Genomic DNA, 17,225 nt, shown 5'->3' on the forward strand with positions numbered 1-17,225 from the left:
ACTAAGGGGCCAAGCCATGCTTGCTACCACAAGACCAGCTCTCCTCTCTGGTTGGCTTTACCTCAGATCTGGGTTGGCTTTATTATAGTCACATACGGTGGGAAGGGGAGGCTATGTGTTTATACTCTGAAATTATACTCTCATTGCTTCTAATGAAGGACTAGATAGTTTTTATGCAATCCAGAGAGTCCCAGTCTCCACTGACATTGCCCAGCCTTGGAGTGTGGGTGTGTTAATTGCCATTTCTGTGTTTATCGCAGGAAAACCAAGCCATTTAAAAGTGCATGCATCATCCCCTTCCATTATGTCATGTATTTTGCCCTCCAACCTTGGGTACTCTTTGTACTGGAGTTCCAAATGTGAAGTGTGAATCAGCTCTTCGCTTGCCTCAAAGCAATGCTTAATTCAAGCAAGGGTTCACAGTAAACCTGTTTTCAAACTCAGGGCTATGCAGTAGGATATTAGCATCAGCGTCTCCTGGAACAGTAGAATATTATCTCAGCCAAAGCACATTTCATAGTTTCAAGGTTCCTTGCATACTTACATCCATCTGGGACATGAAGCAGAATCAAGTGGTAGAATGTCAGTATGGTAGTTTGGACTGCATCACTCTGGACTATTGTTGTGGGAGATCCCTTTTGAATGCTCCCCCATGTAAAGGATTTCCCTGCAAAGAGAAAGCTAACATTTCAGAGAGAAGGGTCCCAACCTAGCCTACTGCCAGTAGTGGATGGTACTTAGTAGTCCATTCTGCCAATGTGGCACTCCAATAAGGCAGTCAGCCCAATCAACATGAGGGTAGGAAAAGACTTCTACCCTAATTCAGGTGCTGGGTGTGCTCCCAATTTTTGATTGTGTGTTAAATAAGAACAAGGTCAGAGATGGGAAGCTTGATTGTCAGTCAAATCCCAGCTGGGTAGGATGAGGGTGCCCTACCCAAATCCCGTCCCCAGCTTCTGAGTGAAGAAGGCGGGTAAATTGTCCTACTGAGCTGTGACTTGACTGACAATCAAGTTCCCTGCCTCCGACACACAATCAAAAATTGGAAGCGCACATAATGTCAGTTGTGTGAACTGCCTTGGTATCTCATTCAACTGCATATGTAGAACAATAATCCCCACAATAGACTGTAAGGTAGGCCACGCTTAGGTTCCCTGTTCCCAGGGACTTCTTCTCAATCATCATCCTGCTCAAAAAAGACTATTCCTGCCCTTACAGGCTCTGAGATTTTAATACCAACCAAACAGATCATTTCCCCACCCCTCACAGAATCTGGACTGCAAAGCTGAACTATTCTGGGCTATTTTGGTTTGGCTCTGACCAGCCCATGGGAACATGAGGGAGGAGTATAGGCATGCATTTCTCCCGTGCCCACCTAGTGCACCGTCATCCAATTGCACAGCAGGATTGGCGGAACGGAGGGGGGGAGGGGACTTCCATGGTACTATGGTTCAAATGCTACTTTAAATCACATTTGAATTGCATGTAGAGGGGCAGCTTAGATGGACTGCCTATCCATGTGATTAGGAGTCAGCATACTGGCATGCCAGACAGGGAATGACCTCCACTCTCCCTCCCTACTGAGAGATTCAGAGTATTGTCTGAATGGGTCTTTTGTGTTAAAGGTTGTTGATTTTTACCCACAATAGGTAAAACAGCAGAGCACTAAGGAATGAGCACACACTCCAGTTACAGAGTAGGTAGCAGAGGATGGTTTGGATATTGCAGCTATTTAAAGAAAACGCATGGAAATCCTTGTATGACTAAACACTAAATATTTATTGGTTAAATACACTTAGATAGGAAAGACCTATCTCTAATCTAAAGGACTACATAGTGGATAGGTAAGGAGAGAGAGAGATGTTTCCATCTGCTCTGTAGGAGGAAAGGAAGGATTGTGACTCAGCACAGGAAGTGCTGCAGAGTCAGTTCAGGGGTCATAGAGTAGGGACAGATAGGGAGACCCTGACTCACTGTCTCTACTCCCAATGCCTCTAGTAGTCATTAGGAAAGTTGGTGCAAAAAGGTCGATGCACTGGAAGTTCATCTCCAACATTTGGACCGTTTTGTTTCCTGAGCAGTAGATTATGAACATTCCGGCTGCATGTTGGCTCAACCAATCCTCATCACAGGCTGTATTGCCATAAGAGCAGTACATTATAGATGGGTGTCCTGTTTCTCTGTGGCATCTGGTCACCCTCCATATTAGCCACTGAGTAGCCTAATGAGCAGCAGAAGCCTGGAAGCATTTTGACACTGTAGGGCAGCTTGACTCCTGTAACCTGCACTGAGTCCCAGGAAATAAGTTAGCTAAAGGTCCAAATAAATACAATTTCTAATGAGGGTATCATTGGACTAATTCTATCATTTCTGAAGGGATCCACCTCCAGCTGTGTACAAACTGTCAGGGACTTGCAATCTAATGAGGTTTCCTGCAGGGCTGATATGAATTAGCCCTTGGGGTAGCCTTATTAGGTAGCACCAGTCTGGGAGCTGTCTCAGCCTGCAACTCTCAGCTGCAGTGCCTGGCGGGTGGGGCCGAATGCCTAAATTAAGTCTCCCTAAACACCACAAGACTGCATTTAAGGGAGGCCTCCCTCCCTCCCTCTCTCCCTCTAATACATTCCGATTAGAGGCACAATCAAAAGTTGCTGAAGTCAAAACTATGTATCAGGGAATATATTTTGAGCTCTCTGTGCTGCTGATCATAATGAGAAAAAAATGTCATCTGGAGAGGCATTGTGACTCATAGTTTACGTTCCCCGGAGTGTTGCTATGGAAAAGGAAATGTGTGCCAACCGTCACACAGATATTAATCCCTGATTTGAAACAAAGATAAATAGCCAAACTTTGCTTTAGCCAAAAACCAAACCAACTTGTATCAACAGTGGGATGCATCTTGTTGAACTGGGCAAGCCGACCGTACAGGAGGAATAGAACACTTTCATTCCAAAAGGTTGAACGTACACAGCGCTTTCAGAGGAGAGCAGCTTTCTTTATTTGAACTGGGTACACACCCTGCCGGTTGAAGAAAGGGGCCCTGAGAGAGGGAGCTGGGCAAGAAGTGGACAGAGAAAGTGTCGACTGTTCGCACTACCCTTAAGGATGTTTTTACATGAGGCTTAGTCACCTTAAGGGGTGCAGTGGGGAAATGCTTGACTAACAAGCAGATGGTTGCTGGTTCCAATCCCTGCTGGTATGTTTCCCAGACTATGGGAAACACCTATATTGGGCAGCAGCACTATAGGAAGGTGCTGAAAGGCATCATCTCATACTGCATGGGAGATGGCAATGGTGAATCCCTCCTGTATCCTACCAAAGACAACCACATGGTTCTGTGGTCACCAGCAGCAGTCCGCAAAGGAGTGCGTGGTGCCCCCTCCCCCACGAGCGGTCCCGGCGCCCCCCCCCAATTGCTTGGCTCCGGCTGGCTGCTGGGCGCCACGGACGCCTAAGGTTTTTGTCTCTCTCCTAGCAAGAGAGAGCCTGGCCCTGCAGGAGGCAGCCGCCTGCTGCCGTGTGTCCTCCGAGGCGAGGGGATGGCTGTGGGCGGCGGGGGAGCAAGTGGAGTCCGGACTCGTCCCCATAGTGGTGGCCGCCACCAGAGCGGGGTGAGCAAGCGGCAAGCAAGGTCCTTGACTTGCTATACCACGGCGGCGGCCAGTGCCGCGGCGGATGTAACACAGAGCGCGACGCCGAGGCCTGCCATTCGGCCCGGCGTAGCTTCTGAACTGCAAGGCTAGCTTGAAACTGCGCAGGCGCGCCTTGCTGTTCAGAAGCGACGCCAGGCCGAACGGCAGGCCTCGGCGTCGTGCTCTGTGTTACATCCACCGCGGCACCGGCCGCCGCCATGGTGTAGCAAGTCAAGGACCTTGCTTGCCGCTTGCTCACCCCTGCTCCTGCCTCATCTCAGTTGGTTAGCGACGCCGGGCCACACGGCAGGCCTCGGTGTTGCTCTGGTGGCGGCCGCCGCTATGGGGACGAGTCCGGACTCCGCTTGCTCCCCCGCCGCCCACAGCCATTGTGGTAAGTTATTTCATTTGTGGTATTTATTATTATTTTTATTACATTTCTATACTACCGACCTATCCATCCAAAGGCTCTGGGCGCTTGGGGGGGGCGCAATTTCAGTGTTTCCCCTGGGTGCCATTTTCCCTAGTTACACCTCTGGCCTGAAGCAGCTATTTTCAACCCCCATGGCTATTTTCTACAAATAACTGTTATAAGGGGCAAATAGTCATTTCAGTGGGTGGTTGGGTTTAGCAGGAAGATGGTCCTGATCTGGATCAGAGCCCCTGCAACTGTTTTCTGAGATAAAAGCAACAACTTCCCAACATATTTTGTCCTTTGGCCCTTAAGTCGCCCTAGAGCTTCTCTGCACAACGCACACAATTTAAGTTAAAGGATGATCTCCCCCACCCACCCCGCTCCCATGTGGTGGATAAAATGGAGGAGAGGCATTCTTAAAGCAAATGAGCATCCTGGCCAACGTAGATTTTGCATTGCAGAATGTGGATTTTGTTAACTGCCCAGAGATGAAAGTTTGGGGTGGGGTACAAATTTGATAAACAAACATACAAACAAACAAAAATGTGCTTTATAAACCTGATTGAAGCAGAAACTGCTTTAAGAATGGATCCCAGCAATATTTTTCTCACTTTTGAGGAGACTGCATGGCTGCCATGTCATGTATGAATTGGCCCTTAAAGGCAATGCCTGACATCCTGGCTAATGAAGCACTGGTGCTTTGGGAGATACACTGCTGCTGCACAAGTTCCAGACCAACAAAGCACCGTCACTTGCATGGGAGTGGGATTTCAATTAATGCACCTTTCTCCAGAAGTCCTCTGTGTCACTCAAACATATGTCCGTGAGGGTTGCATGACCCTCAAAGACGTATTTGTGGATGGCAAAGAGTGCTTCTATGGGAAGCAGGGAGGTGGTTGAAATTAGCCTACCCAGGCTAGCGCTGGTACAGAGTTGGTTGATTGCATTGGCAGCACCAGCACAACTCATAAAGCACCAGCACTTTGTTAGAATGTCAGACACAGCACAATTACTGCACTGAGCAACATTATCTGAAATGACTCCAACTGACCCATCTTCAAGACTCAGTTCCCTCCTCTGTAAAAGGAAAAGAATGATCACTGGCATTACAGAGCTGTGAAGATGACCTGAATAACTTGTCCATCTAGTGCATTGTATGCTAAATATCCTGTGTGAAACAACTGTGAAAACTGTGGGTCATAAAACTGGGCCTTGGATTAGCTAAATAGAGTTGTACTTAACAACATCTCCATTGCAGCACCTCACCCAAAGTCAGGCAACAACATCATTTTTAGAGATGTACTGTATGTCTTCTATTGACTATACCTTGTCTTCTATTGACTAAGAATGGTCACCAGTGTGTTATGTTTTGTGTGTGTTGATTGACAGCTGATACCCATGTGCCCACATTGGCTGGGAAACATTGCTGCACTGCTTGAGTCTGGTCTATAAGAACAAAAGAATGTAAGGCAAGTGCTGCTAGATCAGACTAAAGGTCCATCCGATGTTCCCTCTAACAGGGATTCCCAGATGTTGTTGACTACAACTCCCAGAATCCCCAGCTGCAATGGCTTTTGCTTGGGGATTATGGGAGTTGTAGTCTTCATCCCCTCTTAGAATCCCTCTTAGAAGAAACACTGGGTCCATGTAGTCCAGCACTCTGTTTCCTGCAGTGGCCTTCAGGAAACCACCAGCAGAATGTGACGGTAACAGTGCTTAGCCATTGTTTGATTCAAGCACCTGGACACCCTTCCATTTGCTAACAAGAAGGTGGAAAAGTGAAATGTATGCAGCCCTTGTATTGGCATTAGTGGACAAACCTAATACAATCTTCCTGTGCCCTTAAAGGTGCATTGTGATCAGAAAATTGGCTTTAAAAGATGACACCTTCCCATCTCATACACTTGTTTCATCCAGAGCACAGGTCCAAAATGAGGTTCCTTTATGTGCCAGAAACCAGAATCCACAGATGTATTCAAAAGTTAACTGGTGTCCCCACTTCTTTGTAATTAAATCACAATTAGGAAAAGTCCTGCAAACGAGATTTTTGTTGGAAAGCAGCTAGTGATGCAAGAGATGGAGTAGAATAAAGCTTGCATTTCCACAGTAGTGTCAGCTGTGCTTTGCTGACAAAACAAAACCTTTTTTTATCCTGTTGGCAAACTAAGCAGACAGGATTAGGAGATGTAGTGCAGCCTTGATTGTTCAGCCTGCTTGCCCAGAGCTCAGTGATACAGACCAGTGCAAGCTATGCAGGACTTTATAGAATCCCAATAAAAGGAAAATCTACGTCATTACCAGAAGCTCTGCCACTGACGCCAAGGGGTTTAGAACTGGTTGCACTGCAAGGAGATGGTGTGTGGGTTAAAAGAGGATGTGCTCTCTAGGTGTGTTTTTCTTACTCAGTTATTCGTTTCTCATTTTGTGTATGATTGGTAGCATTTGCAGTATGCAACTAATACAACATGTTGTCATGGTTTGCCTCTGCTTGCAAACAAAACGAAACAACACAACACAACACAGGTATTTCACAAAACAGGCATCAATCACCCTGACTGCAAGGCCCTTTTAGGACTAGTAAACTTCATTTGTACTGTGGCAACTCCTTCCTTTCTATCCGATTCATCTTCTTCCACCTGTATCCACATTTTAAAGTTTCTGTAAAAAAAAAAATTAATACTATATTTACCCAAATATAAGGCAACCCTGAATTGCCTTTAAGATGATGCCTTAAAAGACAGAGGTTAAATATGTGTTAAGACTTCTGACATCATTTCCTGCCACCATTTTGTAGTGCTGAGCCATTTTGTGGCTCTTTTCAGTAAAAACAAAGCCCAAATAAGGAACAAAAATCAGAAGATTTGAAGTTTGGGGGGCATTGTTGGAGATCTGGAGAGCAATGTATTGTCTGATCTTATTTCTGCCCCCCCCCCCCGCTTTTTATTGTGATCTTCAGCACACTAGCTTAGGAATCTAACTCCCCAATCCCCATAGGGTTATGGTTTCTTTATCCGGGGTTTAATTATTCACAGAAATGGCAGGAATGGAACCTCTGCGAATAATGAGGACCACTTGTACTGGGGGAAAACTTCATCTTGGATTTGGGTAAATACTGTATGCATATGCACATCATCACAGACGGATTTATCTCTGAATGTTTTCCCCCTGATTTTTTTCTTATCTGTCATGTATATAGTAGTGCACAAGTCTGCACAATAGGGCACAAAAGCCTGGCTATGCATTAAGGGTGTATGCTTAAAGGATTCCCCTTACGATCAGTTTGCATTTTTAAAAAAATCATGTCAGAGAAAAAACTAGCGAGAATCCTTTCCATAATGTGCTAATTTTTGCTATGCAGGAAATTGTTTTTTTCTTGGTGGAAAACCAAACATGAGATTTCCCACCTACAACCTGAAGTGGTACCATTCACCAGCATGATCATTTGATTCTGAGGTTTGTATAAATACGTTCTGTGTTTGTTTTTTTAAAAAAACCATTTCTATCCTGCTCTTCCTCCAAGGAGCCCAGAGTGGTGTACATGGTTATAACAGAGATCTTCTGGTATGGCCTAGTCAAAGTCATGCTACAGTTGAGCTGCTAATAGTACGTAGATTGTAGGGGTTTGCAGATTGTGTGATTCAATTCCAAGTTGAATCGAATTGCAGAACCTTTGAATTAATTCATCGGAAACAGCCAGCTTGGCCACCTGTCTCCACGAATCACCCTTAAATTACCCAAATTGATTTGAATGATTCATGTGCCATTTTGAGGCCCGTTTTGCTGGAGCCTGTTGAAGCCTGTTTTTCAAGTCTGTTGAAGCCCTTCTATTTTGAGGGCAATTCGATTTGGGGTTGAATGAGCAAATTGCCCCACATTTGACCCGAATCAATTTGCGGTTGAATCGAATTGCACACTCCTAGTGGATTGTATTCTGGAAACTGATGCTCCTGCCAGTACTGGAGAAAGAAAAATTAATTACTCTCCAACCCCTGTTTGGTGATTTGTCAACTATGGCTCTTTCTGCTCTCAAGAGAAATGTTATTGGGGCACAAGGTTGTTCCAGTGTTTTTCCAACTTTGCATGTATTTTTCTTATTAACCGATATCTGTATGCTTTTTGTTGCATCTCTCCCCCAGCACTGAGAATGGTTCATTATTATTCTATATGTAGGTTACCCTGAAGTTACTGGTCACAATTCAGTTCAGAATTAAGTGTTTCTAAGCTCCATTGTAATCAGTGGCCTTATCCAAGCATATTTTTGTCTAGGTCTCACAAGGAGCAGATGAGGTGGTCAAGCTGTTGCTGGACTGTTTTACTGCAGACTGCATGGGTGAGGGCTCGTGTGATGCAATTCTGCTTCACACGGAGCAATTCCCCGCATGCAGAAAATCAGCAAGCCACGAAGAACGCTAGGCTAGAACCCCCCTCCTTATTACGTGCAGGAAAATATGTTTTGTTTCTGTATGGAGAAATATTCAGTGCAGTGATACCCAATCTGCAGTGCAATCTCAAGTGGTACAGGCCAGAAACAGCTTTACCATCTCTTCTACACTTTGTGAGTACTAGGCTCTTTATTAGATGCTGACCGTAATGTACATTGTGACATAGAACATACCAGATGCCTTCCCTAAGCTTTATAGTTCTCTTACTGAAGAAAGGTAGTCTAAGGCAAATGTGTGTGTGTAGCAGGGGTGGGAGGAGGTGCTGCTCTAGGATAGAGTCTGATAAGGTTGAGGTTGAGGGTGTGTGCGTGTGTGTGTGTGAGAGAGAGAGAGAGAGAGAGAGAGAACTAAGGAATTAAAGATCGATGCTGTACCTGTTTGATAACATTGTTCCTTTACTTTCTAAACTCTGAATAAAAAAAATCTCCTAGAAGAAAACGCTGCTATTTTAGGAAAACGATTGTCGGGCCTCAAGCCTTAGAGACCAGCTTGGTTACCTTACATGCTCTAATTCCACATGCTGTTTTCATTTCTAAATGCATAGAGCACCTGGCAGCACTTCTTATTTTATTGTAATAGCAAAGGGTTTTTATATTCTCAAAACCCAGCGCATACATTTCATTCCAGCATCTAAGAAACTACACAATAAAATAGAACTGTTGACTGCCATTTCTCCCACAGTTGCATTGTTTGGCTTAAAGCTTGCAAGGATATAAGCAACACAGACATAGCTGTGAGTGAAATGCAAACATGATGTTCAATTCTCTGGCAAGTGTTAAAGGGCTGCTGGAAGTTGACAGCTATCCCATGAAGGTTAAACATACATGCTTTGGCCTGTCAGTAAAATTAAGTCTTCTAAAGACTATGTGGCACTCTGCAAGACACAAGTGTATCTGTGTGAATAAACAGAACATCCACTTTAATAAATTTCTGCCTGTAGATCTCTTTAAGGTACCATATTAAACGTCTAGTGCAATACAATAAAAAATGCAGATGGAACGATCAAAGACACTGGAGCTGGCAAGATGTTCTCTAGAAAGCTGGATTTGAAAATGGCACTGATTTCATGTTTGTTTCACTGAAAGCAAAATCAAAATTGAACGTAACAATGGGTCATAAGCATGAGTCCCAGCCTCCATTTAGCAGCAGGCTCTTAGGGGTTAACTGTACACTATGCAAATATGTACAATGGAGCTCCAGCAAAGTCCCCTCATTTGCAAAAAGAGAAAAAAAGCAGCTTTGGAAAAGGGATCTTTGAGCTAAACAGTGGTAGGGAGAAGGGCATCGAAATATTTCCCTCCCTTCTCTTTCTTTCCTTTTTGCACTAAGTTGTCTCCTCAGTGGTTCTCCTGCCATGGAGATTAAAACATGGAAAAATGCACATTTTAAACAGACTGGTGGGAAAAGCAGTTGGAGGATAAAATATTTTGAACAGAGGAACAGTGGATGGGGAAAGGGTTACGCAAGCCCTTTCCCTACACTCCTCTGCTAAAAATCCCCCCCCAAAGGGGTCATAAAGAGTGTTCTTTAACAGGGATTCCCAGATGTTGCTGACTTCAACTCCCAGCATCCCTAGCTGCAATGGCCTTTGGCTGGGCATGCTGGGAGTTGTAGGCAACATTGGGATCCCCTGTTACAGGTAACACTGGTCATAAAGCGGACAATGTGTTCCGTTACATAGGTTTGCTCACAATGTGTAGTTAGCTCCTTTGACACACACAGTACATTGTCCAGGGGGCATTTGTATTTCCATCGCCATCAAAAGACACATTTAACTAGCTTAGGCCTCAATTTTTGCTCCTTCTAGGGAGCCAGCCCAAAGATTTAGGAGCCAGACAGCCCTCTTCTCCATGGGGTGGAGGTGGAGGGACTCATCACTTGCTGCCAGCAGTGCTCTCTGCACCATGAGTGGGTGGACTAATCACTCATCCCCACCAATGTCCTCCACTTCATGGAAGAGGAAGTCACCTCTTACCACCAGCATCACCTTTCCCTCCATGAGGGGGGCAGATTCCCCGCCTTGCTCTCTCACGCCTCTTGGTTGTGTCCATCTGGCTCATCAATGGACATAAACAGGAGGTTGAGGCCGCAAGCAAGGCAAGGATGGATCGCCTCCCTCCTCCTTTCTAGTTTAAACATTCTGGCTTAGGCAGGCAATAGACTGACATAGCCAGGACAAGGAGGGAGAAATCCACCCCTGCCCTGCTTCCTTACTCCTCTTGGTTGTGTCTGTCCTTTGCATGGCTCAGATGCTATGCTTAAGTTTCCATGCAAAGTAGCAAGTTTGGGAATTGTCAAGTCCTAAGGGTTAGTTCAATGAGATGCAGATGAACACTGCAATGTGAAGGATGCACATTGCGATGTGAAGCTGCATCACCTGTCCACGCAAGCATCCGAGCATGGATCTCTTGACAGAATTGTAATGTCTCATATGAAGTTTTACAATGACTTCATCCATAAAAATGTGACTTGATTCAGTTTGATTTTTATTCACTTGATCACATCCGTGGTTAGCAACAGGCATGTTACATTGTTGTTAATGCAAAATAAGATGCATCTGTATGGATTATATCACATTTATTTCTACTTATTGTAACTCTCTCATAATATCGTTTTTTAAAAAAAAGATTAATTGTCAATAGTCCCGCTTAAAAATCAACTCCAATGAACATCCAGTGACACTTAAAATGATTGCAGGAAGCTCTCCACGTAGAACAGCTTGCTCTCACAGATATCTTTTCTTAGCAGTCTTCCATACTTTGCAATTCTAAATATATTTTGGCAGGGAGGGGAAGCAAGGCTTTAGTGCAATATTATGTAAAAGCAGAGTTATCAGTATTACAAGGAAAAATGCATACAAATAAAAGAAGATTGTCAGGCACTTGTAGGTTTGATACTGGTTTACATTTGTGGTTAAATGGAATGGACTATTAAAAGAGGATTAATACACAAAAGGAATGCAGTTTAGTTTCTGAACCGTGTCCAGATTTTGGTTGAGAAGTATAATATCTGCAGAAAACTCAGATGCTGCATCATTGCACAGTCCAGTATATATTGCAAGATGCAAAAGGTTGCTGACCCCACACTGTCCAGTGGGAACTCTGAGTGTACAGAGCCCCGCTGAAATGAATTGGAACTGCACAAGAGCAAATGTTGTGTATTGGGCCTGCACAGGCAAAATTCCCAATGGGTCATGCTCATTGTCATTTGTCACACGATTAAAAACAACAATAATACACACACAGTATAAAATCTTCTGTCATCCCTAGCGGAAAAAGTAGTATTTCAGCCCAGTTTTAAAACTGTTCTTATATTCTCCCACATGAACAAAAATCCTACGTAGTACAATTAATATTCAAAAAGTGGAGGCTATTACAAGGAAATGTAGACAATTCCTCATGCATTTGGTGAATGACCAAAAACAGAAAGGTTTGATGTCTCAGTTCTCAGATCTACCACTTGACAGCTGTCATCAACATTCATTTGTGATATTCCACATTGTCGGACAATCACACACCAGATGTGTGATTGTCAAGATTCCTTCATATTTTTCAACCACCTCCATATGTTGGACATATGACCAATGCACTTATGCACACCCAAATGTCACAGAAATCAATGCAGTCAAAGTTAACATAACTCTTTACTGGATTGGCCATCTCCTTTAACATATGCCTCAAAATCATCTATTGCTGTGTTTTTCAAAACATCCCTGTTCATAATGTTGTGTAGGTATAGAATGAAAATATATCTTTCTAGGAAAAAAAAATCACTTGTGTTGCTTAAGGACTGTATACATTGTTTGGTAGGCTCTTGTTATCCAACTCTTTCCTCTGTTTATTATATAGTATCTTTACTTTTATCAGATTATATTGCAACATGCCAAGCCGTCTCTTACATTGCACTCTGAAATACAGTAGTTGGGTACATATACCAATCTGTTCAATAATCTATTTTCGTTAACTGCTTAGTATACAATATATCTCTCCCTTTTGCCATTTAAACACAATTGTTTTAACTAAGCAAATAGTTGTGTGTGTTTTTTTAAAAAAATCTGTTCTCTCAAAATAAACTATACATATTTATGTACAATCATGACTGAATCAGCATACTTGGAACATCACAAGGCACACTAAACTAGAGAGCGTATGTAGACAGTGCTAAGTTTATACATACAACCATCTTGATTTCTTGATCAAATGCCTCACCTGTCCCCCCATCATTATATGTTTCAACATTATCGTCCATGGTTGTTTTCCTTAAGGAAAGTAGCAGCATGATGGAGCATTACTTTCCCAGATGATAAATATTCTCAGGAAAATATCTCTCCTCAGTCACAATATTTCTAAGGAACCCAGCTATATGCAAAGTTAGATAGATAGATTAAGTGCCATCAAGTCGGTGTCGACCCTTAGCGACCACATAGATAGATTCTCTCCAGGATGATCTGTCTTCAACTTGGCCTTTAAGGTCTTTCAGTGGTGCATTCATTGCTGTCGTAATCGAGTCCCTCCAACTTGCTGCTGAAATTAGAGGCAGCTCTAATTTCTTCTGTATTTCCTCAGGGTGCTTTATGCTATACCAGGGCTGAACAAATTTGGCCCTTTAGACTACGACTCCCATCATTCTTGACGTTTGGCCAGTGTGGGTGAGGATGATGGGGGTTGTAGTCCAACAACAGCTGGAGGGCCAAAGTTGTGCAGTATCCTAAAGTTCAAACTTGTAAGCAAAGCCTGCATCCCACAGGTGCCTATGGTTTCTTTGTAGATATACAGCATCACCCTGCTTCTCATGGATGATCATGCCAAGCCATCATTTTCTACTGGGGGGAGGGGTGCGGCTAGACCAAACTAGTCCTTGATAGCCCACTTCCAATTAAATACCATTCCACTAATAAGCTAGATCTAGTTATTACTAGAACTAAAAAAAAAAAAAATTAAACAAAACCTCCTCCTGAGTAGAATAGAGGGGTTAAAGGAAAACTGTCAGGGGTAATAAAGCACAAATATGATTAATATGGTCCCTACCAAGCTGACAATCCAATGCCCTGATTGTTCTGTCTCAGTAGTTACTAACAATAAAGCAGCAAAGTCCCAATCCTCACCTTACCTTTTGATAAGGTAAGGTGAGGTAAAGCCACCACAAGATGATCTCTATCACAAAACATGTGAGCAGGCAACATAGACCTTTTGGTGCTCCCTCATGTGGCGAGGGCTTGTATTCCCACACTGAAATAAGCCCCTGGTTTTCAATAACTCACTCTGACATGGTAAATGTCAGCTCTGCTCACGTGAGGTTGAATTCAAACAAAAATACTCACTGTGCCAAAGTGACACTAACATTACATTGTGGTGGCTTTATTACGGCAAAAAGTAGCCTGAGGAACTGAAGTGACATATTTTGTAGAGAGGGAACAGATTAAACTATGTAAATAACCCTGTACAGAAGGAAAGACACAGAGCTTACAATCTATAGTTTGTAGCTTAAAACGCAGTGGGTGGGAGAACAAGTAATTAACCCACAAGAAGGGTAGAGCAAGCAAAACAGATCCCCAATTCTGCCCATCACTTCTGTGCAGGAAGGGCAAAGCAAGAATGGATACAATTAAAACCAAATACAATTAGAGGTCTCTGCAAGATAGGCTCACTCTTCCCCACAAATTAATTCTTTCCAAGCACCATGGCTCTGAAAAAAAGTGGGGAATTTATTTGCATCAGCATGGTACTTGGAGAGCCTTTTGTCAATCAAATATAAGAGCATATTTGCCTCACAGAATTAAACTGGTTTAGTAGTCATTCCCTCTCCCCAGGGAACCCTGGGAGCTGAAATTCTCTGGGGGTAGTAATCTCTGAGAATTCTTAGCATTCTTATCAAGTTAGAGTTTCCGGGGTTCTTTAGGGGGAAGCTATGATGGTTAAACGAGCATGAAACCGATTATACTCTTCATCAACTGGCTAAACTGCCTCCACCAGTTCTTTTAAACACCTATCTGGTTACAATGAACTGCAGCAACTCTGAATGAAAAATGGAAAGACCATGTGTGTTGCGAGTTGTGTAACAGACATTTACCCTGGTTACTAATTTAACTAAAAAAAAAAATTGTATGCATTTAGAAACATAAAAAAGTGGCTCAGATGATTTATGCAGTTTGGTCTACACGGAGGACAGCTGCTTGGCTTGATTCTTCATCAGACTGTTCCATTTCCCCACTGGTTGGTTTCTTTCTTTCGTCGTAGAGTTCTTGTCTGATATCTATTGAAGCCCTGTAGTCTTCATCTTCTTCAACAATTGCAAGCTCAATGTTGTTGTTGATCATGGCTTCTCCTTCACTTCCTGTTTCTTTTTCCAGGGTGTCAGCAAAGGCTTTTCCTTCTTCAGCTGGAGAAGTGGGAGAGACCAGATCTGAATGAATCTCAGTGAAAGAGGTCTCTTCATCATTTACTGCCTGCTCACTACTAGTAGCTTCTGCTGGCTTGTCTTCGGTTTCTGGGGAAGTCTCTCCATCACGAACTTTCTTCACATTGAATGTGAGGGGAGATACCTTGAACGACGAACTTTTGGATGAGGAGGACTTCTGGTGGTTAGGAGTGAGAGACTTCTTAATTTTCTCTCTCCGTTCAGCAGAGACAATCTTATTCATCTTCTTCTCAATATTTTGACGGGAAAATGCTTTCTTCAGGCTGTCCACCTTCTTGAGGCTTGACCTCTTGATCTTCTCAGCTCTCGTCTCCTCCATTTTCTCATCGATACTATCATCTGCACCATCTTCATCGTGAGGCGCTTCATCCTCTGATGACAGCTCCACGGTGTGCATAGTTTCTTCCAAAGTTTTGTTCTCATCAACAGGCTCTTCCTTTCCATCAGTAATGCTGGGAACGGGTTCCTTCACAAACACGCTGGCAGGGATCTCATTTTCTTCCTGCAAAGAGTTGACAAGTGTTTATTCAGAGTTCACATGACAGACATGATAAACAAGGCATAGCCCTGAACAACATTAATATTTTTCTTGGGGATAACTAGGTAAGGGAAGTTAAATATTCTTTGTTGTCACAGTATGTTTAAACAGAAACAATCACACACTTCCTATGGAATTGTTCTGCAATGCAGTAGAAGACTAATGGACTGTCAACTACAGTCATAGTAGAATTCATTTTAGGCAACATTCCTATTAGGGACTAGAACACATGTAACACTGCCAATTTCTTCATCCTGGCTATACAATTGGGAGGATGCAGGATCACTTGCCGTTCCCCCCAAGGCCTGCTTCTAGAGCAAAAATTCCCCGATAGACTGAACTGCGGTAATAGCAGCAACAAAATTAACCTGCTATAGCTAACCAACCATGCTCCTGCTGTTATCTAGTTCCTTTTTAACTCCTATGAATCTCTTTGTCCCAAGCTGCACTCCAGAACAATTCTGGTCTGGTGAAACAAAGTTCAGCTGTGATGAACCAAAGAGGCTGGGTTTAAGTGGACTGCTGAGAAGTGGAAAAAGCCAGGCCCCGTCTAATGCCGCGTAATACCAGCCAGAGATACAGTGAGGACTATTAAACAGAGAGATTTTTTTGAGAACATTTGTTGATAAGAGATGGTTGTCATCCGAGGTTGGACCTGGGCTAATCATAACAATATTGTTTGCTGGTCAATGACCGAATAAACTTATAACTAACAATATTGGGAACAGAGCCAAAATAATGGACTGGCACCCATGATCTGAAGATAGACCTCTGTGCAGCTCACTCTTATTTCTGGAGTCTGTTTTCAGTGAAGACTTTGGGCATTTATCCACTGATTAAAACAATCAGCAAAATTGACAAAAGCTTGTATCCACCATCTGCCCACCACTGGTCAATACAAGAATATAAATAGGACAAGAGATAGACAAAGTAAACAGTAATGTAAATAAAGAAGTAAAGAGCTACAGTTACTACACAGAACAAAGAGTTGTGTTTTTTTAAAGCATAAAAATGGCTTTCAAACAGGTCTAGCTGCAATGTTAAAACCCTTTCCCCAATAATCTGAATACAGCGTATGAAGGTTTAATTTTGAATAGAATTATTTACAGCTGAGGAGAAAGGATATGGTGTAAGCAGGACCCAAGATATGGCCTCGGGACATGTACATTCTTCTGTTAACATTGTCACACACTACAATAATTAGGTATATTGATTTTATCCTTGCCTCTTTCGATTTGTTCTCTTCCTACTCTCAAGTGGGGCAAAATGGAAGTGTAAATGGTCAATAGCCCTCAGCTCCCTTGAAAAGAGTGAGTTTTCAAAATCACCTCTAAAACTATTTGTGTCTGGAACAGATAAACCACTTTTAAACGCAAAGATCAAGGGTAGCTTATTCCAGTAGGCTTTTTGCAGGACATAAAAAGCCGTTGAAAAGAAATGTGGGAGGGGCTGTGATGACAGAGGTTCCACAATCTGTATGTGATATACATGCAAACTAGTCAATAAATGTTGCCTGAGAGTGACTAAAGATATACAACAATCACTCAACACCACTTTATCTTTGCCTGGCTTTATTTAATAGTTTCACAAGAGATAGTAGTAACCTCTTGTGTACGGACTTGATTATCGTATTTTTAATAGCAGCCTGAATAGACAGAGGTAAATGTTGTGTGTGTGTGTGTGTGTGTGTGTATAATCCTCAACATTCCTGCTCCACAGAACATGATATCTTTGAATATAAAAACAGCCCTGTTAGATCAGGCCCAAGGCCTATGTAGACC

General features: G+C 43.0%; 1 protein-coding gene across 1 annotated transcript in view; it reads right to left on the bottom strand.

Moving 5' to 3' along the window:
• Nucleotides 1-10,958: 10,958 nt before the first annotated feature.
• CAVIN2 (caveolae associated protein 2) overlaps nucleotides 10,959-17,225 on the bottom strand; it is a 31,941-nt gene continuing 25,674 nt past the window's right edge. Inside the window, exon 2 of the mRNA XM_053283072.1 lies at nucleotides 10,959-15,408. Coding sequence (XP_053139047.1) covers nucleotides 14,629-15,408 — 780 coding nt within the window. The 3' untranslated portion in view covers nucleotides 10,959-14,628. The remainder of the gene's footprint in view (nucleotides 15,409-17,225) is intronic.

Source organism: Hemicordylus capensis, chromosome 1 (assembly GCF_027244095.1).
Source record: "Hemicordylus capensis ecotype Gifberg chromosome 1, rHemCap1.1.pri, whole genome shotgun sequence".
Taxonomy (NCBI): domain Eukaryota; kingdom Metazoa; phylum Chordata; class Lepidosauria; order Squamata; family Cordylidae; genus Hemicordylus; species Hemicordylus capensis.